This window comes from Catharus ustulatus, chromosome 4 (genome assembly GCF_009819885.2).
Source record: "Catharus ustulatus isolate bCatUst1 chromosome 4, bCatUst1.pri.v2, whole genome shotgun sequence".
Taxonomy (NCBI): Eukaryota; Metazoa; Chordata; class Aves; order Passeriformes; family Turdidae; genus Catharus; species Catharus ustulatus.
In genome coordinates this window covers 59,142,095-59,164,524 of record NC_046224.1, presented here as the reverse complement: position 1 = coordinate 59,164,524, position 22,430 = coordinate 59,142,095, and the positions used below count along the sequence as shown (strand labels likewise).

General features: G+C 43.9%; 2 protein-coding genes across 6 annotated transcripts in view; both read left to right on the top strand.

Moving 5' to 3' along the window:
• The window catches only part of CREB3L2 (cAMP responsive element binding protein 3 like 2), a 74,972-nt gene extending 62,930 nt beyond the window's left edge, over positions 1-12,042 (top strand). For all 3 annotated transcript variants that reach the window (XM_033058076.2, XM_033058075.2, XM_033058077.2), the window contains exons 9-12: positions 2,174-2,273; positions 3,184-3,310; positions 3,941-4,166; positions 4,972-12,042. In XM_033058076.2, the coding sequence (XP_032913967.1) occupies positions 2,174-2,273; positions 3,184-3,310; positions 3,941-4,166; positions 4,972-5,047 (529 nt within the window). In that variant the 3' untranslated portion in view covers positions 5,048-12,042. The remainder of the gene's footprint in view (positions 1-2,173; positions 2,274-3,183; positions 3,311-3,940; positions 4,167-4,971) is intronic.
• Positions 12,043-16,974: 4,932 nt separating this feature from the next.
• LOC116995795 (diacylglycerol kinase iota) overlaps positions 16,975-22,430 on the top strand; it is a 197,765-nt gene continuing 192,309 nt past the window's right edge. For all 3 annotated transcript variants that reach the window (XM_033058769.1, XM_033058768.1, XM_033058767.1), the window contains exon 1: positions 16,975-17,084. The gene's annotated coding sequence lies outside the window, so the exon portion shown is untranslated. The remainder of the gene's footprint in view (positions 17,085-22,430) is intronic.

The window sequence follows — 22,430 nt, the reverse complement described above, 5'->3', positions numbered from 1 at the left end:
GTGCACCTGTATCCTGCCAGCTTCAAACACTGAGTCCTTCTCTGTTGAGAAGAAAACAGTAGCTCTGCTCAAACAGATAAATGACATGGGGAAGAAAGACATTTTGTGTGAAGGTATTTGGTAAATAAGGCGGGGGATGAATCTTCCTCTGTGTATAGGAAACCTCAGAATACCTGCCTAATTATACTTTCCAAAGAGACAGTTCTGTAATCAGCTCTCTGGGCCCACTCTCCCCAACAGGTTTTTTAAATTGAGCATGAAAAGGCAGAGATGAGCAAAATGAGGAGAATTGCCTCTTCTTTGTTGACTTCCTCACCAGCCATTAGCTGTTTTCTCACTGACTCCTCCACAAAAAGTGGCAAGAATGATCAGCATTTCAAGGCTGCTGCTGCCAACCCCCGAGCTGAGGAGGAGGAGTAGAGTTCTTTCCTCCTCACTCTGCAGAGCTGTTCTGCATCGAGCCCAGTGAGTCAGGCCTGAAGTGGGGGAAAGATTTAGTCTTCTAAAATACTACAGAAAGTTCAGGGTTGAAAGGGCATTGCTGTCTAACACAACTGGTGGCATGTGGTGGGAATACTGTGAGTGATGTGTTCTGTGCCAGGGAATGATGTGCACAAGTCTGGTGAACCCTGTGCCGTGCAGTGGGTGTCAGGAGGAACTGGGGAGAGATGCCAGAGGGAGCAGGGAATAAAGATGGTCTCATTTATGTGGTGGACACTGTATCTCTTAATTTGCCTGTGGTCTCTGTATCAGTGAATAAAGGATTGCATTGGGCGTAACACTCTTTTTTAAATACTGAGTTGCAGAGTAAGCCATGCTCTCAAGAGCATGCAAGATATCCTCTTAACAAGTTGAGAAGGATCTGCTGGCCCAGATAAATCTGTGCTGTGAGAATGCCTTGTGCTCATTTCAGAATGTATTCCTGAAGTCCCTGAATTCATTAAACCCTAATTAGCAATGAGCATTGATGATTAAAAAAATCTATGAAAGTAGGCAGACCAGTCTATATTGGATCTGTGAAGTCACCTCTGGGTCTGTCCTACAATTAGCTTTTAGCCAGTTTGGTCTTAAAATACTCCTTCCATTTTCTCTGACATCCTGACCTTGCCTTTTGCTTTAGCTTTTGACGTAACAGCCTCCAAAACTGTCTGTGTTTTTATGGTGTTTCTGTGGGGTATCCTCCACAGTAGATTGTGAAACTTACAGTAAAAGTGAAAAGTAAACTTGGAAACTAACAGCGTATTTAGCATCCTGATACAAAATTATACTGTATTTGTGTTGAGGACATTTGGGTTGCTCATAGATTGTTAAAAAGGTACTGTGTAAACCCTGATCCAGTCTTACTTTTAGATCATTTAAATTACTTGTATTCTGACTGTAGTAATTGATGCTACAGCTGAAAAACTCAGGCTCTTCTAGTCTGGGACTTTTTAATCCAGCCACAAGAGAATTGTCATTGTGGTTGGGACCTCTGACAGACACCATTGGAGTAGCCACATGAAGCATCTGCAATTTCTGTCAACTCTGCAGGATGTAACAAATAGCATTAAAGTGTTTTATTTAAGAAATGAATGTGAGAAATTAAGCCTGTGCCTATGTCTGATTTTAAGTCCTTCTCTTTAAAAGTCACCCAGCATGTGTTCTAAACACTAAACAGCAGGTTTTTGGGAAAAGAAGGTTTTGATAACCAACTGTATAACCAACTGGAGCAGTTGGAGGTTTTGATAACTAACTGGAGCAGTTATAAGCTTGATTTTGCATCTTTGAAAATAATGGCTGAACTCCTGCTGAATTCATGACATAGTCAGGTTATATATGCAACTGGTCATTTGCATGTAGAGCAGTTTCAGTTGTTACTGTGCCATTTTGTATGGAAATGCTGAAAATACAGTTTTTATTTATAAGAACATACTGAAAGTGTTAAAGAAGTAGTTGTTCAGAGACATCAGCTGAGGGAAAAGCAAAAGACCTTAAAAGTTCCAGTGCTAATACATGTAAAAACTTTAACATTGAAAATTAAAAACATTACTTGCTAGTAATTTCAAGGTGTTTTGACTCTCTGTCTTATCCTAAATGTTATATTATTTCCACATGTGGAATTTGAAACAAAAATCTGTTTAACCAACAAGCAGGTCAGCGTGTGTGATGCTTGTCTGTTGTCTTTGCTTTCCAGAACACTTCTTCAGCAGTTGCAGAGACTTCAAGCCATGGTTGCTGGCAAAGTGTCCCGCTCGTGCAAGGCAGCTAGCACACAAACAGGGACCTGTCTTATGGTGAGTGGCACTAAGGTTGGGAATTGCAAGGGAATGAGAAACTCTTTCCACTCCTTAAAGGCACATCTCTTGTTCTCCAAAGCCTCTCAATGGCAAATTTGCAGTTTGGGGAACTCCTTTTCATGATTTGATAATTTTGAGGGAGGTGAGACTTGTGGCTGATGGAGATTAATGACTGTGGGAAGTTACTGAGTTCTGGAGGAGACTGGGCCTGTGCTTTTGGTTAGGTGCTGCAGGGATGAAAGAAGCTATGTTCTTCCAAGGGACCCACTTTATTATTTCCTGCAGTACTATATGTGGGAAATGGTGTCTAAGGTTGTAAAATTAAAATAGGGGTGACCTTTGAGGCTCAATTTGTTTTATACCAATAAAAATAAACTTGCTCAACCAAATAAAAATATGACTGAGGCTGTAAATCTACCTCTGTCTATTTCAGTAGTAGTAGTCAAGATAAGGAAATTAGTAGAATGAAACATTTCCTTTTCCTTCCTTACACTCAGGTAGCAAGTTCCCTTTATACTTAAAGTGCTGTAAATTGTTGGAAGTCGTTTACAAGGCTTAAGCTGTTCTCTCAGTCTAGCCTCACTTTCTCTGGGAAGCAAGACTGGGGCCAGCAGCAGAAATAACTCTGGAAATCCTCAGCAGTACCTGTAAAACACACGCAGCAGCTTTATCTGCATTTCAGTTTTGTGAGTAAATAAGGCAGCTGGTCAGAATGGTGCAGACATTGAAAATTAACCCCAGCATTGAAATATACTCTTTAAAACACTGTATTGTTGCTGTATAAATGCCTTTGCTAGATATACAGTGATGAGAATGTTCTCAAATGATTTGTTTTGATAAAGTATCAGTTCTCATGTGCGCATGTGGGTCAGGTGCCCTCACCTCTTCTGCATCCTCCCTTTGCCAGATGGTGGTGCTGTGCTTTGCAGTAGTTTTTGGCAGCTTCTCTCAGAGCTATGGGCCATATCCTTCTGCTACAAAGATGGTGTTGCACAGGCAGCATTCCTCACCAGAGTCCTACACAGATTCCATTGGTAAGTGACAGCTATTCCAGTCTTGCTATTTGCTTGGTTGGACTTAAGCACTTGTTTTCCACACCCTTTCCTAACCCCCTTCTCAAGCACCTCTTGCATTTCTGCTCCTTAAGTTGCCATATTTTAATAATATACCTGTGTTTTTCTAAGAAGGCTAGCTCAGCAAACTATGCTGATGGCAGCAGACTTCATAAAAATGAGACAAACCTTTTCCCCACTAGCCTGCTTGGTACTTCTGTTTAAAAAAATTTTTGCCTCTCTTTGCAGAACTAAGGTTAGTGTAAGGTAGCAGGGTTTCTACTTGGTAGCGAGTGTTCATACTGTTAAAATGCACAAATTATTTCAGTTGCTGTTTTCTTTGCCAGTGTTACCCAAGAGTCCAAGGACAGAATGGTAAATTGTTAGTATTGCATAACCATATAGTATCAAAGTTATTATTTAATATTGTTTTTGATGCCTACCTGGACCATTCCTGTGTTTTCTTTCTTCAGCTATCAAATTGCCACTTAATCACTATGAAAAGGCCTTTGCAGCTTTGGCTCTGGCCTAACAGTTTACATTTCCTGAAATGACCAGGGCTGTTCTCTGAGCTGTCTGTTGCTCACCTCATTTTGCCTTCTTTGTATGCAGTGAGGTCAAGGAGTCTACTAATTTATGAAGAGCCTCACCAACTGGAGGAGCCATCAAGTCCGATCTCCTTTGCAGATCGCAATGACAGGCAAACGGACACCTCCAAGTTCACAACGCTGTCCCTGGAAGCTGTGTCAGGGACACAGCAGGATGATATCATGCAGTTCACAATAGCCAACGAGACAAGGCTAGAGAAGTCAGTGCTGCTGGACTTACAGCAGCACAGGTAAGTGCAGGGTGGGCTGCTCGTCACATGGATGTTCTGTGTCACTCTTGTTTGTGCCTGAAGGCCAGAGGTCAGACTAGCACCTCAGCTGTGCTGGGCACAATGAAGCATGAAGAAAGAGTTTCTTTTTTATCTGGAGAGCCTATAGGCAAAGTCACTGTTCATCTGGAGAAGTGGTTGCAACAGAATTGTAGTAATACAGCTACCAAACTCATTACTTCTTCCAGAAACCTAATCCCAGTAAGCCTGTTACTTGGGCCTGCCCACTTCTTTAAAGCACTTACTTTTATGTTTCCCAAAGGAATATGCTTTTGGCAGTTGTATGGAAGTGTGAGGTTATGACTCACTGGAATTTCAATGCAGTTAGGGCATGAAGAGCTGGAGTTTCTTACAGCAGTGATCTTCCGCAGCATTACTGCAGAAAGTTTGCAAAAGTCAGTCTCAAGAGATGGACATGTAAAATTATCTGACTACTTAAGTTCCTACACTGAGTTCCCTCACTTCTAGCATAAATGTAAGGGCTTTTCTCTCTTTTTTTCCATAATGTAAGTTTTGCAGGCCTCTGAAAAGAGAGATACTCACTGGTTTAAATATGTATGCTTCTTCCTGCTGCACCTTTGCTTGCCTAGAACCAAAGAGATGACTACATTAGTATAATTCAGTATATTACGAGACTCAGCTAACTGACAAATACCTACCTGGTAAATACTGAATGGCTCTTTAGCATTAGCCAAATCAAACAGGATATGTACTTTAAAAAATTACTGTTAGTGTTAACCTTTGGTTTTTTTTTTGTTCCCTACAGAGTCAACTCCGAACTAGAAGGAAACGAAACACTGAAGATAATTGAAATAGATAGAAGAGTTAATGCCACCTCTTAAATATAAAAAAGGCCTTTTTTCTTGACTTCCCTCTTGCCCACATATTTTCAACCAAAGTTCCCCTGACTTGTCATCCTCAGTGAGCCAAAGTACAAAAGAGAGGGAGTTCAATTTCTGCTTTGACTGATGAGGCTGTGACTACAGATGGGATCTCTTGTCTTTGTAACTCCCTTCCTCATGTCGCACACAGTCCCTGTCTCTGCTTTTATCCCTTTCCTGTCTAACACTGCAAGGGCAGGATTGAATTATGATGGCAGATGATGCCAGCAGCGTGCCAGTGACTGGTGGGTGTGTGTGCCTGTACATGCACACGGCCTGATCTGAGCACAGAGACATTCTGGCGAAGGGTGAATTGTGCGAAACCAATGGGAGCATGTGGATGATAGGGTTTCTTGGGAGAAGGTGATTGAAAGAGAGAGGAGATGCAGCATGATGGTGCTTAGAGTCTCACCACAGCTCTGTGCCTACTAGTCTACAGCACTTGAGTCTTTTGGGGGGATAGAGAAGCACATGTGCAGCCCTTCTGGAGGGACAGGAAAGGGCACTGACACTGCTGAGTTCACAGCACAGGCAGGAGAGGGCTGGTCCATAATACTGCTGAATTTCCTCCCCCTAGCTCTTTCTCTTCTTCCCTCCAGTCTCTTCATCACTTAGCAGGGTAGGTTTCTCTGTGCATTGAAAGCAGTCCTGGTAGGTTTCCCTGCTTCCACCCAACTGTCTTACCACATTCTGTGTGGGAGAATTACATTAGTGTAACTAAATCTGTTTAGGAAGCAGGTTTTTTTACATTTATGCAATATTTTAGAAGGATGCCCTTTAGTCTGCTTAAGGCTAATCTATTTAGCTTAAGTCAGTTCCTTCCCAACAAACTAAATCAATGTAAGGCTTAAACCAGAAGTGCCTCCTGAGAGGACCATATGGAATTAATTTATTGGCTTCTAGCTGGTTGATGAAAATTCTTGTGTAGACCTGGTCTCAGATTGTCTTGTGTTTTCCTTTCCTTGCCATCTTCCTGTTACTGTTGTAAATAGTATTTATTAGCTTCGAAAAATTCTGTTCAGGCGGTTGCAGTGAGGAGAACTGAGCTTTCCTAACTCTGCAGGTGATCTGGGCAGACCCTGAAATCGGACACACAAACATCACTGAACACCCATTTCCTCCCCTTAAGCTTGAATTGTCCTAAAATAAAGCCATGTGTCTTCTTTTCCTCTTACCTGCTTTTCCAGAGATGTGATCTGAGACCAACTGCTTTGGGTGCAGATAGGCCCAGCTCAGACCTAGAGGTGATGGATACTGTGTTAATTGTATGGCAAGGCAGCCTCTGATCTGAGGAGCTGATTATGTAGGCAGGAGACCTGTCAGAAGAGGAATGAGATGAGCATGTGGGGAGGTGAAGTGGCTGGCCTGGGCTCATTGAGAAAGCCAAGAGCAGCATTCAGGTCTGATCCTGGTCCAGTGCTCTTCTCCACACTTTGTTTCCTTCTTGTACCATGATTCTATCGTCTTCAAGTGTCCTCCCTCTCTCAGTACTCTGGTCATGCCTTTGCCTGAGCTGTATGTCTTGCAGTTTGTCCTTGCAGGGGCATAGTTGAACTCAGTCCAGAATTTGAGCAGGGTTTTATCTGGCTCCTACAGAAGGGCACTTGTGCTCCATTGAGGATGGATCTAATGTGAAAATCCTAATTCAGCAGGCTAGCATAGCTATTTTACAGTTTACCAGATGCCGTCAATTAAAAAAAAAAAAAGGTAATTTGAAGCTCTTATTTTTTTTTCCTAATGATAAATAAGGGAAAAACTAACTTAGCCTTTCAAATAATTTTTTACTATGTACAGTAGATATTTCCTGCAACTATTCTATTTTGTAAAATATTGAATTTGTATTTTATTACAGCAGCTATCACACCAGCCTTTTTCTTGTTCGTCATTCTCCTTAGACTTTCTTCCTCTGCCATCCTAATTGCCACCCTCAGGCCTGACCCAAAATTCAGTGAAATGGGTGGGAAGGGATTTGGTGAATTGGTGGGGACTGTGGATCAGTCCCCTCTGTGCCATTTTAAGAGTATGATCAGTGAGAGTGAAACAAGTGCCTGAGTCTATGTGCTAGTACTGAGTTCTGGTGTACAGATGTGCTTTTTTAGGTAATGCCCTATTCTTCTATGCAAGTGCCTTATTATTTTACCTGAGGTGACAATGAGAGAAGAAATGCTGTTGTAGTCTGTTTTGCAAGTGTTCCCATCTTGGCATAGGTCAACCTCCACCATAAAGTCTGTTTCCCTTCAGAGTGATCCTGCTGGGTTCTCTGAATCATTCTAGTATCCATTAACAACTTTTGTGTTTGGGTGTTTTTTTAAAATGGTTTAAGGCTTCACATAAACAGCGATCACTCATGAGTGCCACAAGGGATGGCTGCATTGCTCAGCCACTTGAGGTCAGCAAAGTGACAGGAGAAAACTGGGATTGACCCCAGCTGGTCAGCGTAAGTGGGCAATGTCACAGTTTAGAAAATTCCGTAAATTGTGATATTTTTTTTCCAGAGCGCCCTTAGTTTGCTGCCTTTGAGGACAGCCAAGTGGTTAAATGTTTTGCAAAAGAGGCCCCAGGCACAACACCACTTAACCAGTTTTGAAATTTGCACTGTGCAGTCTGAGCTCCTGCCCATTGCCAGCTAAAAGGATCACCTCTCATTTCAGATACGGCTGGCTGACTTCACTGTGTGAAAACCAAAGTGGAATTATTTATCAGCTCTTAAAGGATAGATGATTTTGCACAACAAAATGGCTCCTCCTCTCTGAAACCTGCTGCACTGGCCACCATTAAAACTTTGCCCTTTTTTTTTTGTTTGTTTCATTTGGGCATATTGGTTCAAATGTGGTTGGAAGTTAACCGTGTTTTCATCCTGAGCATTTTAAGCTGGCCGTGGTCTGGATCAGGCCTCTGTACTAATTCATCCTAGCCAATATGGCCATACTTATATAAGTGTATGACAGTCTCTTGCTATAATCTTAAATTGTGTAATCCTTTAAGTTATTTTTAGGTACTCTTTTAGGGAATCTCTTGACCTAGTACACACATTGCTTGGGGATTTATTGTATTACATGTTGCTTTATAATAAGGAAAAGCTTTGCTTCACTTTGGTATGTTTGTGATTATTTTTCTTCAGGGGCCTTAAGAGAATAGGTTTCTCTGCTAGGGGCCAAGGAATCCCTGTCATCACCTACTCCCAGGCTGTTGTGTGGCAAGGACCCCACAGTCTCCAGAGGGAGTTTGTGCCTGTGTTCTATACCTAGCAGGGGTGAGGGAGGCAGGACAAGGTGCCATTGCACTGCTAGCCTCAGCACCCAGGGGTGACCCCGGTGGGAATGTTGATGCACTGCAGACCACGTGGAGAGGCAGCCTCTGTGCTTTGAGTTAAGGGCACAGGGCAGGAGTAGTAAGGCAAATTCAGGGAGGATGCCAGTAAGTGCTTTCAGTTAGTTCAGCTCTTAATGTTTGAGGCCTTAGCCTTTTCCCAGTGTGCTTTTTCTGATGATCAGTGGCTTGGTGCTGTGGAATCATATGTGTGTGTATGGACAGGGTAAGTAAAGGCCTTGTGAGCTACATAATTTCCATTTCCAGTAGAGGACTTAAGTGATAAACTTGAGTCCTCAGCTGTAAGGTTATGTTGTTCATCAGCACGATTTTATACACACTAGTAAACTTACCTTTTGCCTATAACTTTAAAGCATGTCTAGATCTGTTGGGTCTTTGCTTCTAGGAAGATAAGCTATGAAGAAATGTAGGGCATTATTTTATATATATGTATATTTTAAAAGTCTGAAGCCTGTGATGTTTTTAACCTTGTTACCAGTGTGTAGATAATATTGGGATTTCCCCCTCCAGGCTATTTGTAGTTCTTTGCTGCACTTCTTTCATTTCATCTGTACCAGTCCATATTTTTCAGCAGCACAGACTAATGGATTAGGCTGAGATTCGTAGGCCACATCTCAGCTGATAAACCAGTATAGTTCTCACACACTGCTCTTGGAGGCTGCAGGTCTGATTTATACTGACGGGACCTCTTCCTCCACATCTCTCTGTGTAACAGTGTATCTCGATGAGTTCTTGGTTCTTCTCACATAGACCAAAAATTAATCTAAAAACTTTTTTTTTTACCTGCTGAAGAAACCAACCCACCTCTCCACTCCCATCCCCCCAAACTATCAGTGGTGAATTCTGTCTAGACACTTTTAGAATGTAGGTCAAGCAAGTGAATGATGCTAATTGCTACATTGGGTGGGATTTCCACTGAGTATTTGGGCTCTAGATTCTAGCTAATGCCAAGAGGCCATTGTTCTAAACCCATGCAGCTAAGAACAGAGGAATACAGAGTATTTTTATACTCTTGCTAACTAAAATATTTTTTTCTCAAGTCACTAATTAAAAAGGGAACATATTGTATTCTGAAGGTGAAATGATAGGTCAGTACTTTGTAGCTACAAAAGTTGTCCCAGCTTATATAACAGTGTAGTGCAATGATGTGTTGCTGCTTTGCACTGTCTAGTGTTAAATTTGTGAGTTGCATAGGGGAATGAACTGTTGCATGTGTTAAGTAAGGTCTTTACAAAGAAAATGTCAGGATTCAATCTATGTTGTAGCTTTCTCATGGCTAATAAAGTGACGCTGAGCATTCAGAGAATTTGCTGAAGGTTGATCCCGATTGATACTGCATTACTTAGGTGATTTGCATCCATTGGAGACTCCAGGATTCAGAGGGAAATTGCAATTTGGTTTTCTCATTTTCATGTCAGGCCTTTCTCTGCTTTAGCAAGGTGTGTGTATATATATATGAACCAAATTCCTGTGTAGAAAAAAATGCATCATGCAGGAAATTCATTTGTGATGCTGTTTGGATCTGATGCTGAACTGAGTTTGGATATTCTTTATTAGCAGTAATCTCTTGTTTGCTCTACAACTGATCTCCAGATTCCTCCTCCAAGAGCTGCAACTAAAGAGATGAGAACAGAGCATAGAAAAGCTGGATTTGTAGACCTGTCTTACTGAAAGGGTTGAAAGAAGAGGCAGCTGAAGGGACTCCTCACATCACAGGGAAACCTTCTAGTTCTTGATTCTGTAAATCAGCAGTGATACCTGCTGGGTTTAGCTTTACTCCTATTCCCCTTGCTCTTTAATGCTATGCAGTCCTGTTTATGCATACCTGACCTTTATGTTACATCCCACTTTACCCTCTAAAAAGGAGGTAAATTTTTTTTTGAACATTAGCAGTCCGTAATGAAGGGGGTGGAAGAGAGAGAGGGAGAAGCAGAGGCAGGTACTGAATTTTTTTAAACAGAACTCTGCACATATCTAACTACCATAACAGATTTTAATTCAGTGATGCTGATATAATGGCATCTTGCTTTCTTCATTTGTACAGTTAGTAAGAATGAGTGTGAATGTGTGTGCATCTGTGCACGTGTGCGGTGAATGATCAAAGAGTGTCAAAACCACAGAGTTTTCTTAATGTGTTGCTAAATAAAGGCATCTACCTGAACACACAGGGCACTTTGGGCTTGGTGCAGCAGAAAGTCCAGGCATTTCTCTCTGAAACTTGTTCACATTCCACATCAGCGAGCACTCGTAAAACTGTTGTGTGAATTACTGTCTGTGATTAATTGTTGACTGAATGTTGTTGCACTGTATCATTTGTGTGTGTGTGCATAGAGTGACTGGCCTTTCTAGAGAAAAGTTCTGGCTTGGTACAAAAAGAAAAAATTTTATATTCTGGTATCAGTTTTGGTCTGCATAATTGTGGCTTTGAATGCTTTCTTTTCTATTTTTTTTTCTTTGTGTGGTGTAAATTAGCCTTAAAAGGTGGCCCCTGGGAGCCATCCCTTGGGCACAATAAGGTGCCAGCCAGGGGAAGCAGTTTTCTCTCAGAGGGTGGTGCAAGTACATCCCAGTTTCCCTCGAGATTCACTAGGCCTTCTAAGGGTAAATTACCTCGTGTTGCTCTCTGGAAGAGAAATATCCATGGCCAATTCCATTGCCTTGGGCCATGCAGAACAGCATCTTGTGACTAAGTCACTCTGCTGTGACACCCCTAGAGCACTTAAGCTGGTCTTTCCCTTTCCCTCTGTTCATGTGAATGCAGTATAGGTTTGTGCAAACATTTAAAACTATCTAAGATGACAGAGACAGTGATAGTACTGCAAAAGCACCCTCCTCCCCCCAACTTCTTAGTAAACTTCATTGGGGCCTCTTCTGACTGCAGATATCTCTATTCTCTTGCCATGTCTATTTAACTCTGTGTCTGTGTTCAGTGACCTTTCTATTTTTGTACAAGTGCTGTCATCTGGATACGGTCCCACCTGATTGTTCACACTGCAAACATGTCCATTGGGTGGAAAGAAATTGCTCTTTTTCCTTTTTAAATCATCTGCTTGATTCTGTGAGAGAACAGACTACCTGCTTTTGTAGCCTAAATATGTATGTAGTGAAATATGTTATGCTTTTCATTTCTTGCAAATAAATATTTTCTGTAGAAAAAAGCAATTACTACTTGTTTGATTCCCTTCTGATTGGAAAAAATCGGAGACCTCGACTTTCCCAGGTGTACCAGTGTATGCCATGTGTCCACCTTCAACATGGCAGAAGCCTGGCAATTCAGTGATAGAAAAGGAAGGATTGAAGCTGGCTGCCCCTTCCCTTTTTGAGGTTAGCAGAGAATTATATCTCAGGAATGTGTGGAAATCAAGTGAAGGCCAATGGCATTTAACAGTGATGACACTCAGTGCAACACATTGCTACAGCCCCATTTACAGTAAATTAATTCTCTGTACAAGTGGGATCCAGGCAGGCTGATGCTGGAGGGAGCATTGCTTCAGCCCAGTGATACCAGTCTGCCAGGGCTTGCTGGGCTCATCTGTGTGGGCTAGACAGCCCTCTGGAAGGGAAGGCCTTTCCCTGCTCTGCTTTTGCACTGGGCTTGTGTCAACTGGAGTGAGCTCTTATAAGAGCACTTTCTGCTTTGGCTTTTGGAGACTGGGTCTTCTGCTGGCCTCAGCTCCTTTCCTTAGCCTGCCTCACCGCTGAGGTAGTTCAGGAGCTTTCTAAAGCAATTCAGGAGTTCTTGCCAGCATGAGCACCCAACATTATGCCCTGCAGCCCAAATCCAGCACCCTGCCAAGGCACAGAGCTGACCTCTGCTGCTTTGAGTACACATGGACAAGAAAATGCCTGATTGCTTTCACAGTTTGAGGACTCTGCGGCTGTGCAAGGAGCTTGATGATGGATGTCCTAGTGCAGATGTGAAAATTACCCTGTGCAGAGCTGGCATCACAAATTGTACAGTTATTTGTTTATGCCAGTTTCCTACTAGGAGGGAGATCTCATATATGAGTGCCATGCATCCCTACCAACAGCAACCATGAATTTATCTTCCACAGGAAATACTAGCCATGGAAGGAATAGTTCCAGCTTAACTGAAAATGGGAGCGAGATAGATAGCTTTGGTGCCTCCTTTCCAAAGCCTCTTAAAGAAGGTTGCTTTAGAGTTTGGGGAAGGCAGCATACTGTGGGAATTGGAACACCGTGGCCTGCACTAAATTTGTGGCTCATGTGGATTTTCAGAAATTTTGGGCTAAAGAGGTTAAAGTAGCAAAAGAAATTGGCAGTGAAGGAAGGAAAAAAATGCTCTTCTCCAAGGATCTACCCTTTCCAAATAGGCAATTTCACTTGCCAGGACTATTGATCCAGGGCACTTGTTTGCAGCATCAAGCCATATATATAGCATTTTTAGAGGAAAATCGTTAGACTGTGACTGATTGGGAAAGTTAACCCTCAGCTTGGTTTTAGCTGAGTTCAGTTCCTCCAAGCAAGCAAAACATAGGCTGGTGATTAGCCATGGGTTAAGAATCTCCTTGGATCTCTGTGTGACCCTTAAAGCATCATACAGCAGGTGATGCTGCAGGGAGTCTGTGATTAAAAAAGAAACCCCCACTCGATGGGAAAATGCTGTGTAATGAGCTGCCAGCCTCCCTACCTATCAGACTCCAGGACATGATGTCCTTGGAAAAGCATCTTACTCTTTGAATTCAAGGCTGGATTTTGATACTCCTTTTCCAGGCTGATTCCTGTGGCAGGGCAGCATGAAGGATGTCCAAATGCAGCTCATGATGCCTCTCATTGGGTAGAAAATGTTCTCCTTGTGCTGTTAGCTATTCTTTGTACCTATTTTACAACAGCACAGACTTCACCTCCCCCTTGAAGGTATTTAATGGAAGATTCATTCCTTATTCTCCCTTTCCTAATTTGTTTGCTTTAGGATTTTTTTAGAAACATGGGCCTCATGCTTGTAGCGTGCTGGTGAATTTGGCTTGCCCTATTTATTCCATGCTTCAGATTCCTGGTCTGCAAAGCCAGTAGTAGTTTTCTCCTCTCTAAATCACACAGAGATTAAGCAAAGCAAGGTGATCCAAATGAGATAGAAATTGGAAAAAAAAGCGTATTTCTTTTCTAATGGATAATAATGCTTGGGTGTCTTGTCTCCCTCCAACTTGTGCCTCAAAAAAAAAAAAAAAAAAAATTTTTGATTTCTCCTTTTCTTGGTGTTGCCTGTTTGTGGGCGTCAAATGGTCTGTAGGAATGACTTCTTTAAGTTTTCATTATTGAATTAATCTTACAATGCATTTGCACAAGTTCCATACATTGCCGTAAAATTACTGTTTTGTGTATCTCTAGTAAGGAGGAAATTACAAGTTCTGGCCCGTATCTTTATTGTGGTACAGCTGAGGGAAGATAAAAACAAGTTTGTGACTGTTGGGTTGTCTCATTTTCTCTGTCTAAAGAAATGCTTAGGTTCTGGTCAGCTGCCTTCTTTTAAAACATCTTTGGTAAAAACCTGTGTTTGATCTCCTCGCTGATCCTCAACACCCCTCAGTTTCCCAGTGGATGAGCAGTGCTCCACTAGACCTTCAAATGTTGACCAAAAAGGAATGTTTTTGTGGGTGGTTCCAATCTATCAACGCTGGATCTGGAAAAAGAAGCTGGCCACTTATGTCACATTTAAAAAAAGATTTAAATCTTCTTAAGATTTAAAGGAGGAGATGCAAATACATGCATACACACGTCTATGTGTATAAATATATTTTTTATGTTTTGTTTGTTTTTCCTGAAAGTTGAATGTTGGGGGCCAGCCTGGGGATTAATTTTGTATGAACTTAAGGAATGTGGAGCATTTAAAGTAGACTGAGTTCTCACTGGCTAGCCTAGGACACTGAACAAGGTTGCCTCACCCTTTTCTTCCCCACTGCCCTTTTTCATATATCCATCTCTTTTCTATTAGAAAAAGAAATTTCAGTCCCTCCCGCTCGGAATAAAGCTTACCGCAGTGCACACAGTCTGTGCACACTGGAGTGTTCAAAATGGGATTTAACAGGCGTGTGAGTAATGGAATAAACCTTCCCTTGGCCTTACTCCAAAAGGCTGAAATCCCTCCTTTCGCTGCATTTCCACTGCCATTCCCACCATCCACCCTGCTATTCATGGCATGCAGTATGGTGAGAAGTTTCCACCCAGGAAAAAGAGCTGCCCACCTGCTGAACCTGTCAGCTCTCCCAGACAATCAGGGGAGGCACCACGGATTGATGTGAAGTGCTCCATTTAACCTGACAGCACTTAAGAGATGAGAACCCATACCTAGGAGTTTGAATTTTTGTTAGCATGATAATCCCAGATACTGGCAAAACCTGCTAAAAATCTATTTTTGTGCTCATCCTTTCCTTCCTGGCCCAGTGGTATGTCTGCAGCCACACCTTGGAGCAAACGTGATACTCCTACAAAGTTTCTGCTGTCACTGTACTTGCTGTACAGGGACACAGGGACTGACAGCTACACCACAGGTGTAATTGTGTAAGCAGAGCTTTCCTTCACGAACCTCAGACTCTCTCATAATTGCTCGTATTCAGAAGAAAGGCAAAGGAAGTCAATTTAGCTCTTCGTGTTGCAAATGAGTCATGCAAATTGCAGCAGTCAGAGGAAAAATAGGTAATCCCGGAGCAGAGTGTAAATTTGGTCATGTGGATAAAAGGGTTTTTGACAAGCAGGAGCTACAGGAGGGCTTATGCTGAAGGAGGAGGTGGCTCAGTGGCATGGATGTTCACTGGAGAGGGGATAGGAAACCCTGATTAGTTGTTGGGCTTTGCTCCAGATGCTGCAGGGGAGGTGGAGCCATTAGCTGGGGCACAGGCCACAGAGCTGTTCTCACGTGAACTAAAGGCTGAGAGAAAAAAGCTGTGAGATGCACAGTGTTTTGCTCTCCGAGTGCAAAATTAATTTGCAGTTACAGGTTTTTTAGTGCGTGTTATTGGCATCTTCTCATAGCAACGGGCCACACGGTTTTCACCAATGACAAAACCTCAAAATTAGCACTGATGAGACAGGGATTTATGGTGCCACTCCCCATCCTGGAAGCTGGCTTTTGGGCTGGCTCTGAGCTGCTCTTTGACTGGTCCACCCCAAGATGGTTTAGTTTGGTTCTGAAAAAAATACTTGTCACATTATCTTAAGTTGAATACTTTCACAAGTAACATTCACTGCTGATTTCCCTGGAATTTCAACCGGAGGCTTTCCAGCTGAGGTCCCAGTTCTCAATGGAAAAGGCACCAGTGGTTCCAGTGGAGCCCCATGAATATTTGTAGATCTCTCTGCACAAAACTCAGAGGAGGATCCAGACCTTCCTTTTACAGCCCTGCATGAGAACCTTAGTTTTGCTTCTAATAAGCAAAGGTTCTACATTGCTTAATTATGCTTTACGTGCTTCACTAGTAATTAAAAGTACTCTGAGGTTTGAGGGAGAAAACATCTATTTGAGCAAAGCACCTGTGCATTCAGGGAAATGTATGCTTTGGTTATGCATAGGGGTAGAACATTCCTTTGAAGGTTGGTTCAACTTTTCAATACTTATCCTGTAGTGAAAAGACCCACTTTTCATCACCCAACAAGGGGCAGGGAGATTGGCTGGCTTGGAGGGCCTGTCAGTGCTGCAGTTGAGGTGAAAGATGTGTACACGATATGTGGAGAAGATGAGTCTGAGGGTGGGATGGGGAAGCAGAAAGGCTCAGGTGTAAGGAATCTGTTGACTGTCATAAATATGATTGGCACAGGGTTCACACAGAGGAGGCAAGGCTGCTTAGGGAAGTCATTTGTGGACCATGGAAGTTTGTGAAATCATAGCCACCGACCTCAACATTTTCTGTACTTTTTAATCTTATTGTCACTGTCAGCTCTTGTTCTGGAACATGCTGACACTTTCCTCTGAAGTTTTCCTTAGTGTCCCCTAATGAAGAAAAGGGAGAAGCAGGGAACCAGGTGGGAGTACAATTAATTTTACGAAGGGGCACCGTGATGCTTGTCAGAAGATGTCTCTGCTGCTTGGGTGCTTTGATTCCGGGTGCACCGAATTGACATCACCTGGGGAACAAATTGGAAGCAGTAGACGAGCAAGCGCAGGTGTCAGAAGGCGAGGACACCTGGGCTCGCTCGGAAGGTGTTTGCAGAGTGACGCGGGCGGGGCGGGGCGCGGCCGGGTGTGGCCGCGGGGGCGCGGCGGGAGCGCGGCTCGGCAATTGGCCGGCGGGCGGCGGGGCGTGGCCAGCCGGGAGTTTCCCACAATGCCCCGCTGCAGTGCGGCCGCCGATGGATGCTGCGCGGTCGCGCTGCCATTTGCAGCCGCCGCGGCTCGTAGCGCGCCCCGCGGCCCCAGGAGCTGCGGTCCCCCGGCTGCCGCCGAACCCCAGCGCCTGCAGCCGCCGGCCGGCCCTCCCCTGCCCCCGGCTCCTTCTCCTTCTCGGCCCTGCTGCCCCGCCGCAATGAACCCCCCCGCCGCGGCCGGTGGCGAGGAGACGGGGGCGGCGGGCGGCGGCGGCTGCCGGGGGGCCGAGGGTGGCGGGGAGGCGGCGGGCACCGCCGGGATCCCGGAGGAGCAGGGGCTGTCGGCGGCGGACGAGTCCCTGGAGGAGAAGCTGCGGAGCCTCACCTTCAGGAAGCAGGTGTCCTACAGGTGGGTGCCGGGCGGGCGGGAGCCTCTCGGGGGGTGGGGAGGCAGCAGGTGGCGCGGCCGGGTAGCGGCGTGAGAGCAGAGCCCTGGACTCTGATGGGTTGCTTCTGCATCCCGCAGCCTGAAAGAGTTCTCCCAGATCTGCAATCTCTTAAGCCAGCGAGCGGCTCTCAGTCCCGCTGCTGCCGTCACGGTTAGGGCGCCGGGGGAGATGGGGAGCGTGATTGGGAATGTGGGTGAACTCCAGAGTTACTCCGACAGAGTGTCGGGGTCTGGTCCGGCTGCCTGGGGAACAGGGCTTCCCCTTTGCAGTAAAACCCAGCCGCCCGTGATCCCGGCGCCTCCAACGTGGGTCGAAAAAACCCTTCTGGTGGCACCGCTGCTCCCGGAAGGGGTTTCTCTGTGGGAATTCTCCCGGAGTGCAGTGTTCCCTCCCTGCCCGTCCCCACCCGCGTTGCATAAGCCCCAGCAGCTGATAAGGGGTGTGGGGGGGCTGCTTTGCCCCGCACCCCAGGCGTGGCCGCGGGCAGCCAGCGGGTGCCACATGCCCTGCTATGGCCAGCCCAGGACGGTACTTTCATAATCAGGGTCTTCCGTTTTTTATGGCTGTGCATTTACGGCTCATGTCTGATGCCAAATAAATGGGTTTGTTCCTTCTGTAAATACACCTGCACGGCGGGGCAGTGGGTGGGGCTTGTCTGCTCCTCTGTTACCACCTAGGAGCTGCTAATTGCCGGCATCTGCACAAACGGATTGAGAAGGTCCATGCCAAAAAGTTTTTGAGTCTTGCATAATTGTAGTTGCAGAGCCCCTGTGGAGGCAGCACATCCTCGGAAGCTAGTGTTCTAGTGTACATAGGGACAAGCCCTCTCAGCTGGGGGGATAGAGAAAATAGAGCTGTTACTTGTTCCTGCAAGAAAAGGGGGTCTCTAGCATCAGGTAAATTAGCTGAAGACTCTCCCGAGCCATGGAGATGCTTAATGTGTTATCAGTTTACAGCTGGGATAACTTAGGATCTGGTCTGAGTCTAAGCTCTGCATGTGGCAGGGCTTAAAAATGATGTAATTACAACACTCTTCATAGCTGAAGTTTTATATAATACCTGGTGTGTGCAGAGAGACTTTCCCTGTCAGGGCTGGTGGTCCCAGGGGTGAGTGTGAAGTTTGGGATGATTCATCCTAGACTCAGTAAGGTGAGTGATGTGAAAATGAAAACTTAGTGGTCACCTCTGAAACAAACAACAGTCAGCTCTTGGTACTTTTGTGTCTCTACCCTGGTAGTTGTCTTAGCTTGTACCATTTAGGGGCAAATCTGTTGTAGGTAAGGGCAAGTCTGAGGTGAGCTGCGAAATAAAGTGTCTGCTAACAGGGCAGGTTCGCTCATTGTCTCCTCTTGGGGAAAAGGGCAAGGAGTTTGCAATAAATCTTTGCCTTTTTGGGGGGGCATGGGGGTAGGGAAGAGGAGGTAGTAAAATCTGTTTCGAATGTTTTGCTCTCTAGATTGTTGAGAAGTGTGTTAAAGATGTGGGTATTCTTGAAGTTTTCTGCATGGTCAATATTTGTAAAGGTTTAATAATAAATCCCTTTAGGAGAAAATGTAGGGGTTTTTTTCCCTCTTTCTCCTCTCCTTCATCTATGCAAGCAGATAACAAGTCAGGAACCTTCAGATATGAAGGCCTTTTCTTAAGCATCTTTTGATGCATATCACTTATTCTACTTAAGATATATGCAAGAAAGAACACTTTCTTTGCACCCTTGGATTTCCACACCTTTTCCTCATTTACAGCTGGTTTCCTACAGATAATATATACTTTATCATTTATCCATAATGAGAACAATCTGGACAGGTAGAAGAGTAAAAAACTTCCACACAGGACCTCTACTGAGTTCTCCACACCCTGCAACCCCAGGCTTTTTTAATTTCTACCATTTCCCTCAGTAAATGATGGTGCTGAAACACATTTGCAAATGTAAATGGGCTTTATTAGGTCCAGGAAAACCTACTCACATTGGCACATGGACTCTCTTAACCACTATAGAAATTAGGCACAATAGAAATTACTCAAGGCTTCATACACTTTTCAAACAGCTCATTTAGGGCTCTCTATGCAGGTGCATTACATTGCCATATACACCCTTAGAGCTGTATTTATACATTCAGGAAAAAAAACCCAACAGAGAGAACTTGCTTAAAACAATAAATGTACATGAAAATGCATGCTAAAAAAATTTAAAAATCTGCTGGTGGCAGTTGAAGGAGTGAAATGGGAGGTCAGGGTGTTGTTAGAGGGGGGGAAAAAAGGAAGAAAAACTTCTGCTGTATCGATGTTATTAAACTGTAGTTTACCTGAGACTGGGCTGAAGGTGTTATCTTCCAGCCTTCCTTTTTTTTTTTTTTTTTTTTTAATTTGTTGTTAAACAGCAAATATCTTCAATGTAATACATCTCTAACTACTTGACGTTGTTATTGCATGCAAATAACTTGCTAGCTTCTCTAGACTTGTACCAAAACTATGAGTAACATGTTCAGAAATCAATGTTTTGTACTGATGTGGCCCGTAGCTTGAAGTGATTAAACTGCTGTATTAAATATATCACGATTTTCTCTAACACATACCAATGTAGGCGTGTTTGTCCCCCAGTCAAACCAGCAGGAGGAAAAACTTGGCTTTAAGTTAGATAAGTATTCCTCGTAGGGAGCTTGAAAATTGCCACGACCTTGCCATGTTCCTCCTTGCCGCGGCATTCCCCAGAGCTCGCTGTCCGCACCAGGAGCTCGGTGCGGAGCAGATCTGTGCTCGCTGTGCTGTCTCACGCCGGCGCTGCGCTGTGATTGGGGATGCTCCCGGTGGGGCTGTGCCGCTTTCCCGTGCCTGGGCGGGAGCGAATGGCTTTGGAGCGCGGCTGTTCCCGTGTCCGGGCGCTGCTATCCTGGAGAGGATCCTCCCCGGCCCCTGGAGCGCATCCTCCTGCCCACCGGGACCGGGCTGCTGCGCCCGGCTCGGAGCGGGGCCACGGGGGCTGCGAGCAGAACCTTCGGTCCCTTGCTGAGGGATCTCTGTAGTGCCTGTCACTGTGCGGAGCGAGGGACTGCCTGAGAAATCTCCCTTTTTGTGGGAACCCAGGACATACCTTTAGATACCCTGGATGGCTTGAGACCCTGGCACAGAGCCCAAAACTCCTGTGCCTTTGATTTTAGCCCCTGGGAAAAAATTACCACCTTTGCATGAAGAGTTACAAACCACAAAAAATAAGTAGAGTATAAGTTAGTTTATCAAAAGATGAAAAAGTAGAATTTTAAGATTTTTTTAGAATAGGGACCTAGCGTCAAGATGGATGAATCTGGGCATGTTTTGTTCTTCTTTCTAGCATTCATCTTTTAGGTGATGTTGGCATTTTTAGATTGGTTCAGAGTAGAGGTATTGGAAGATAATTGTAAATAATGTTTATGTAGTTTATAGTATAAAAAGATAATGCCATCCCAGGAGCAGGCAGTGTGCCTGGGGCTGACCTGCTGAGAGGACCTTGGCTAGTCAGGGAAAGAACTTTTAGATTAGATAAAATAAACAAATTCTGGAAACCACAGAAGATGCCTCCTGACTCTTTCTCTGGTGCTCGGGCTGGAACACAGAGACTCTAAAACATACACAGGTGGTCGTCTCGAGCTCCTGAGACACCACTGACTGTACCTTTTCAGGGAGAAATCTCCATTTTTAGCCTCAAACTCTTAAACGAGGTCGGCCAACCCAATGGTTGGATGCTGTCATCAGGATGCCAACAGCTAAGCAGCAATTCTTATCCCTAATATTTTTTACCCTGCAAATATGGAGTTAAATATCTTAATGATGTTTCGGCTCTTCTGCTGGAAAGCTGAAGTTTTGGCTCACAAAATGAATTTTTATTTTATTTTTAATATAAACTGATAGAGCCAAAAATTCAGCTTCCCACCCCACTGTGAAAAGACTGGCAAATGAAAACTGAAAATTGAATTAAATATCTACATCTGCCATAGAGAAATGCTTTCTACAGTTTGGTTCTCAGAGTAGTATTTACCCCATACATTTCTAGAGCCAGCAGAATATTTACAAGATATTGGAACATAAAGCTGTGTGGGGTTTTTTTTCCCTTTAATTTTTATTATTTTGCCATTGCAAAGTTTGTGAAGAACCTCGTGGTGTCTTTTAGATTAAGTAGAAGTTAAAGTTGCTTTCCTGAAGTAATTCTTGATATAAAGAGAAATTCAGAATATACCAAAGATGGATGCTCAGTTAGAATATTTCCACAATAAAAAGCTAAGGTAAGAGGAAACCTGGGAAATAAAGCATTATCTGGTGGTTTCCTGAAAAAAGTATTTGTGCCTCCAAAATCTAATCTGAAATGCAGTCTTGTCATTTAATTGCTTAAGCTTAGAGAAATAGTAAGAGTAATAAATAAATGAATAAAAGCTCTAATCAAACAGAAGATCAGCCCTAAAAATCAAAACAAACAACACAACCTAACTGAAACAACCAATAGAGCAAATGGGTTTTAATTTCTTAATTATTATTTAGAAATTGAGGGAATCTTGATTAGTGGCATTGGAAACAAAAATCAAGCTGTAATTTTTAATGTCCTTCTTGTGAGAGCTCAGGTGGTGTTTGGCAAATACGTGTCACTGGAGAGTAGTTTTCCTAGAAAAATTCAATTTCATTTTGACCAAGTTGAGAAATCCTGAGTGAGGCAGTGGGTGGGCAGGCTTTAGAATTTTTGCTCCTACTTGAGTCAGGAATTTCCTAATGTGGGGCTGTAATGAACCATCTTGGAGTCCTGTGCCGCTAATTGGCAGCAGCTCCAGCAGGGCATTCTGCATTGCCCTGTTGGTAATGGGAGAAGCTGGAGGCACTGCTTTCCTTAGCTCTTGAATCCCCTGGCCACCCAGTTCCACTCCTGGGTGCAATGAGTCACTGTGAACTGTCACCATCTCAAGTAGGTGGTTTGAGTTTCCTTGGCTGAAGTTTCTGCCCCGCTTGCCAAATGAATCTGTTTGGGATGTGCCTTGTGTGCTTTCCCGACCCTTTCTCTGTGAGCAGAAGCCAAGAATTGAGCTGGCCTCTCCCCCTGCAGCATCAGCAAGAACTGCTTGTCTGCTGTGGCAATAAGTAACAGGAGTTATAATTAGAGTTGGTTTTGTCACTGCGTTTAAAGTGGGGAAAAAAGTTATGGCAAGGAATTTCTGGGAAATCCTTATTACACAAGCCTTGTCACTGTTGATGAACGTTTAAATACCTGAGACTACAGATGGGGATCAAAATAGAAATGTAGACATAGGAAGCATTCTCATTTTTTGGTTCTTTTATTTTCAGGCATGGTA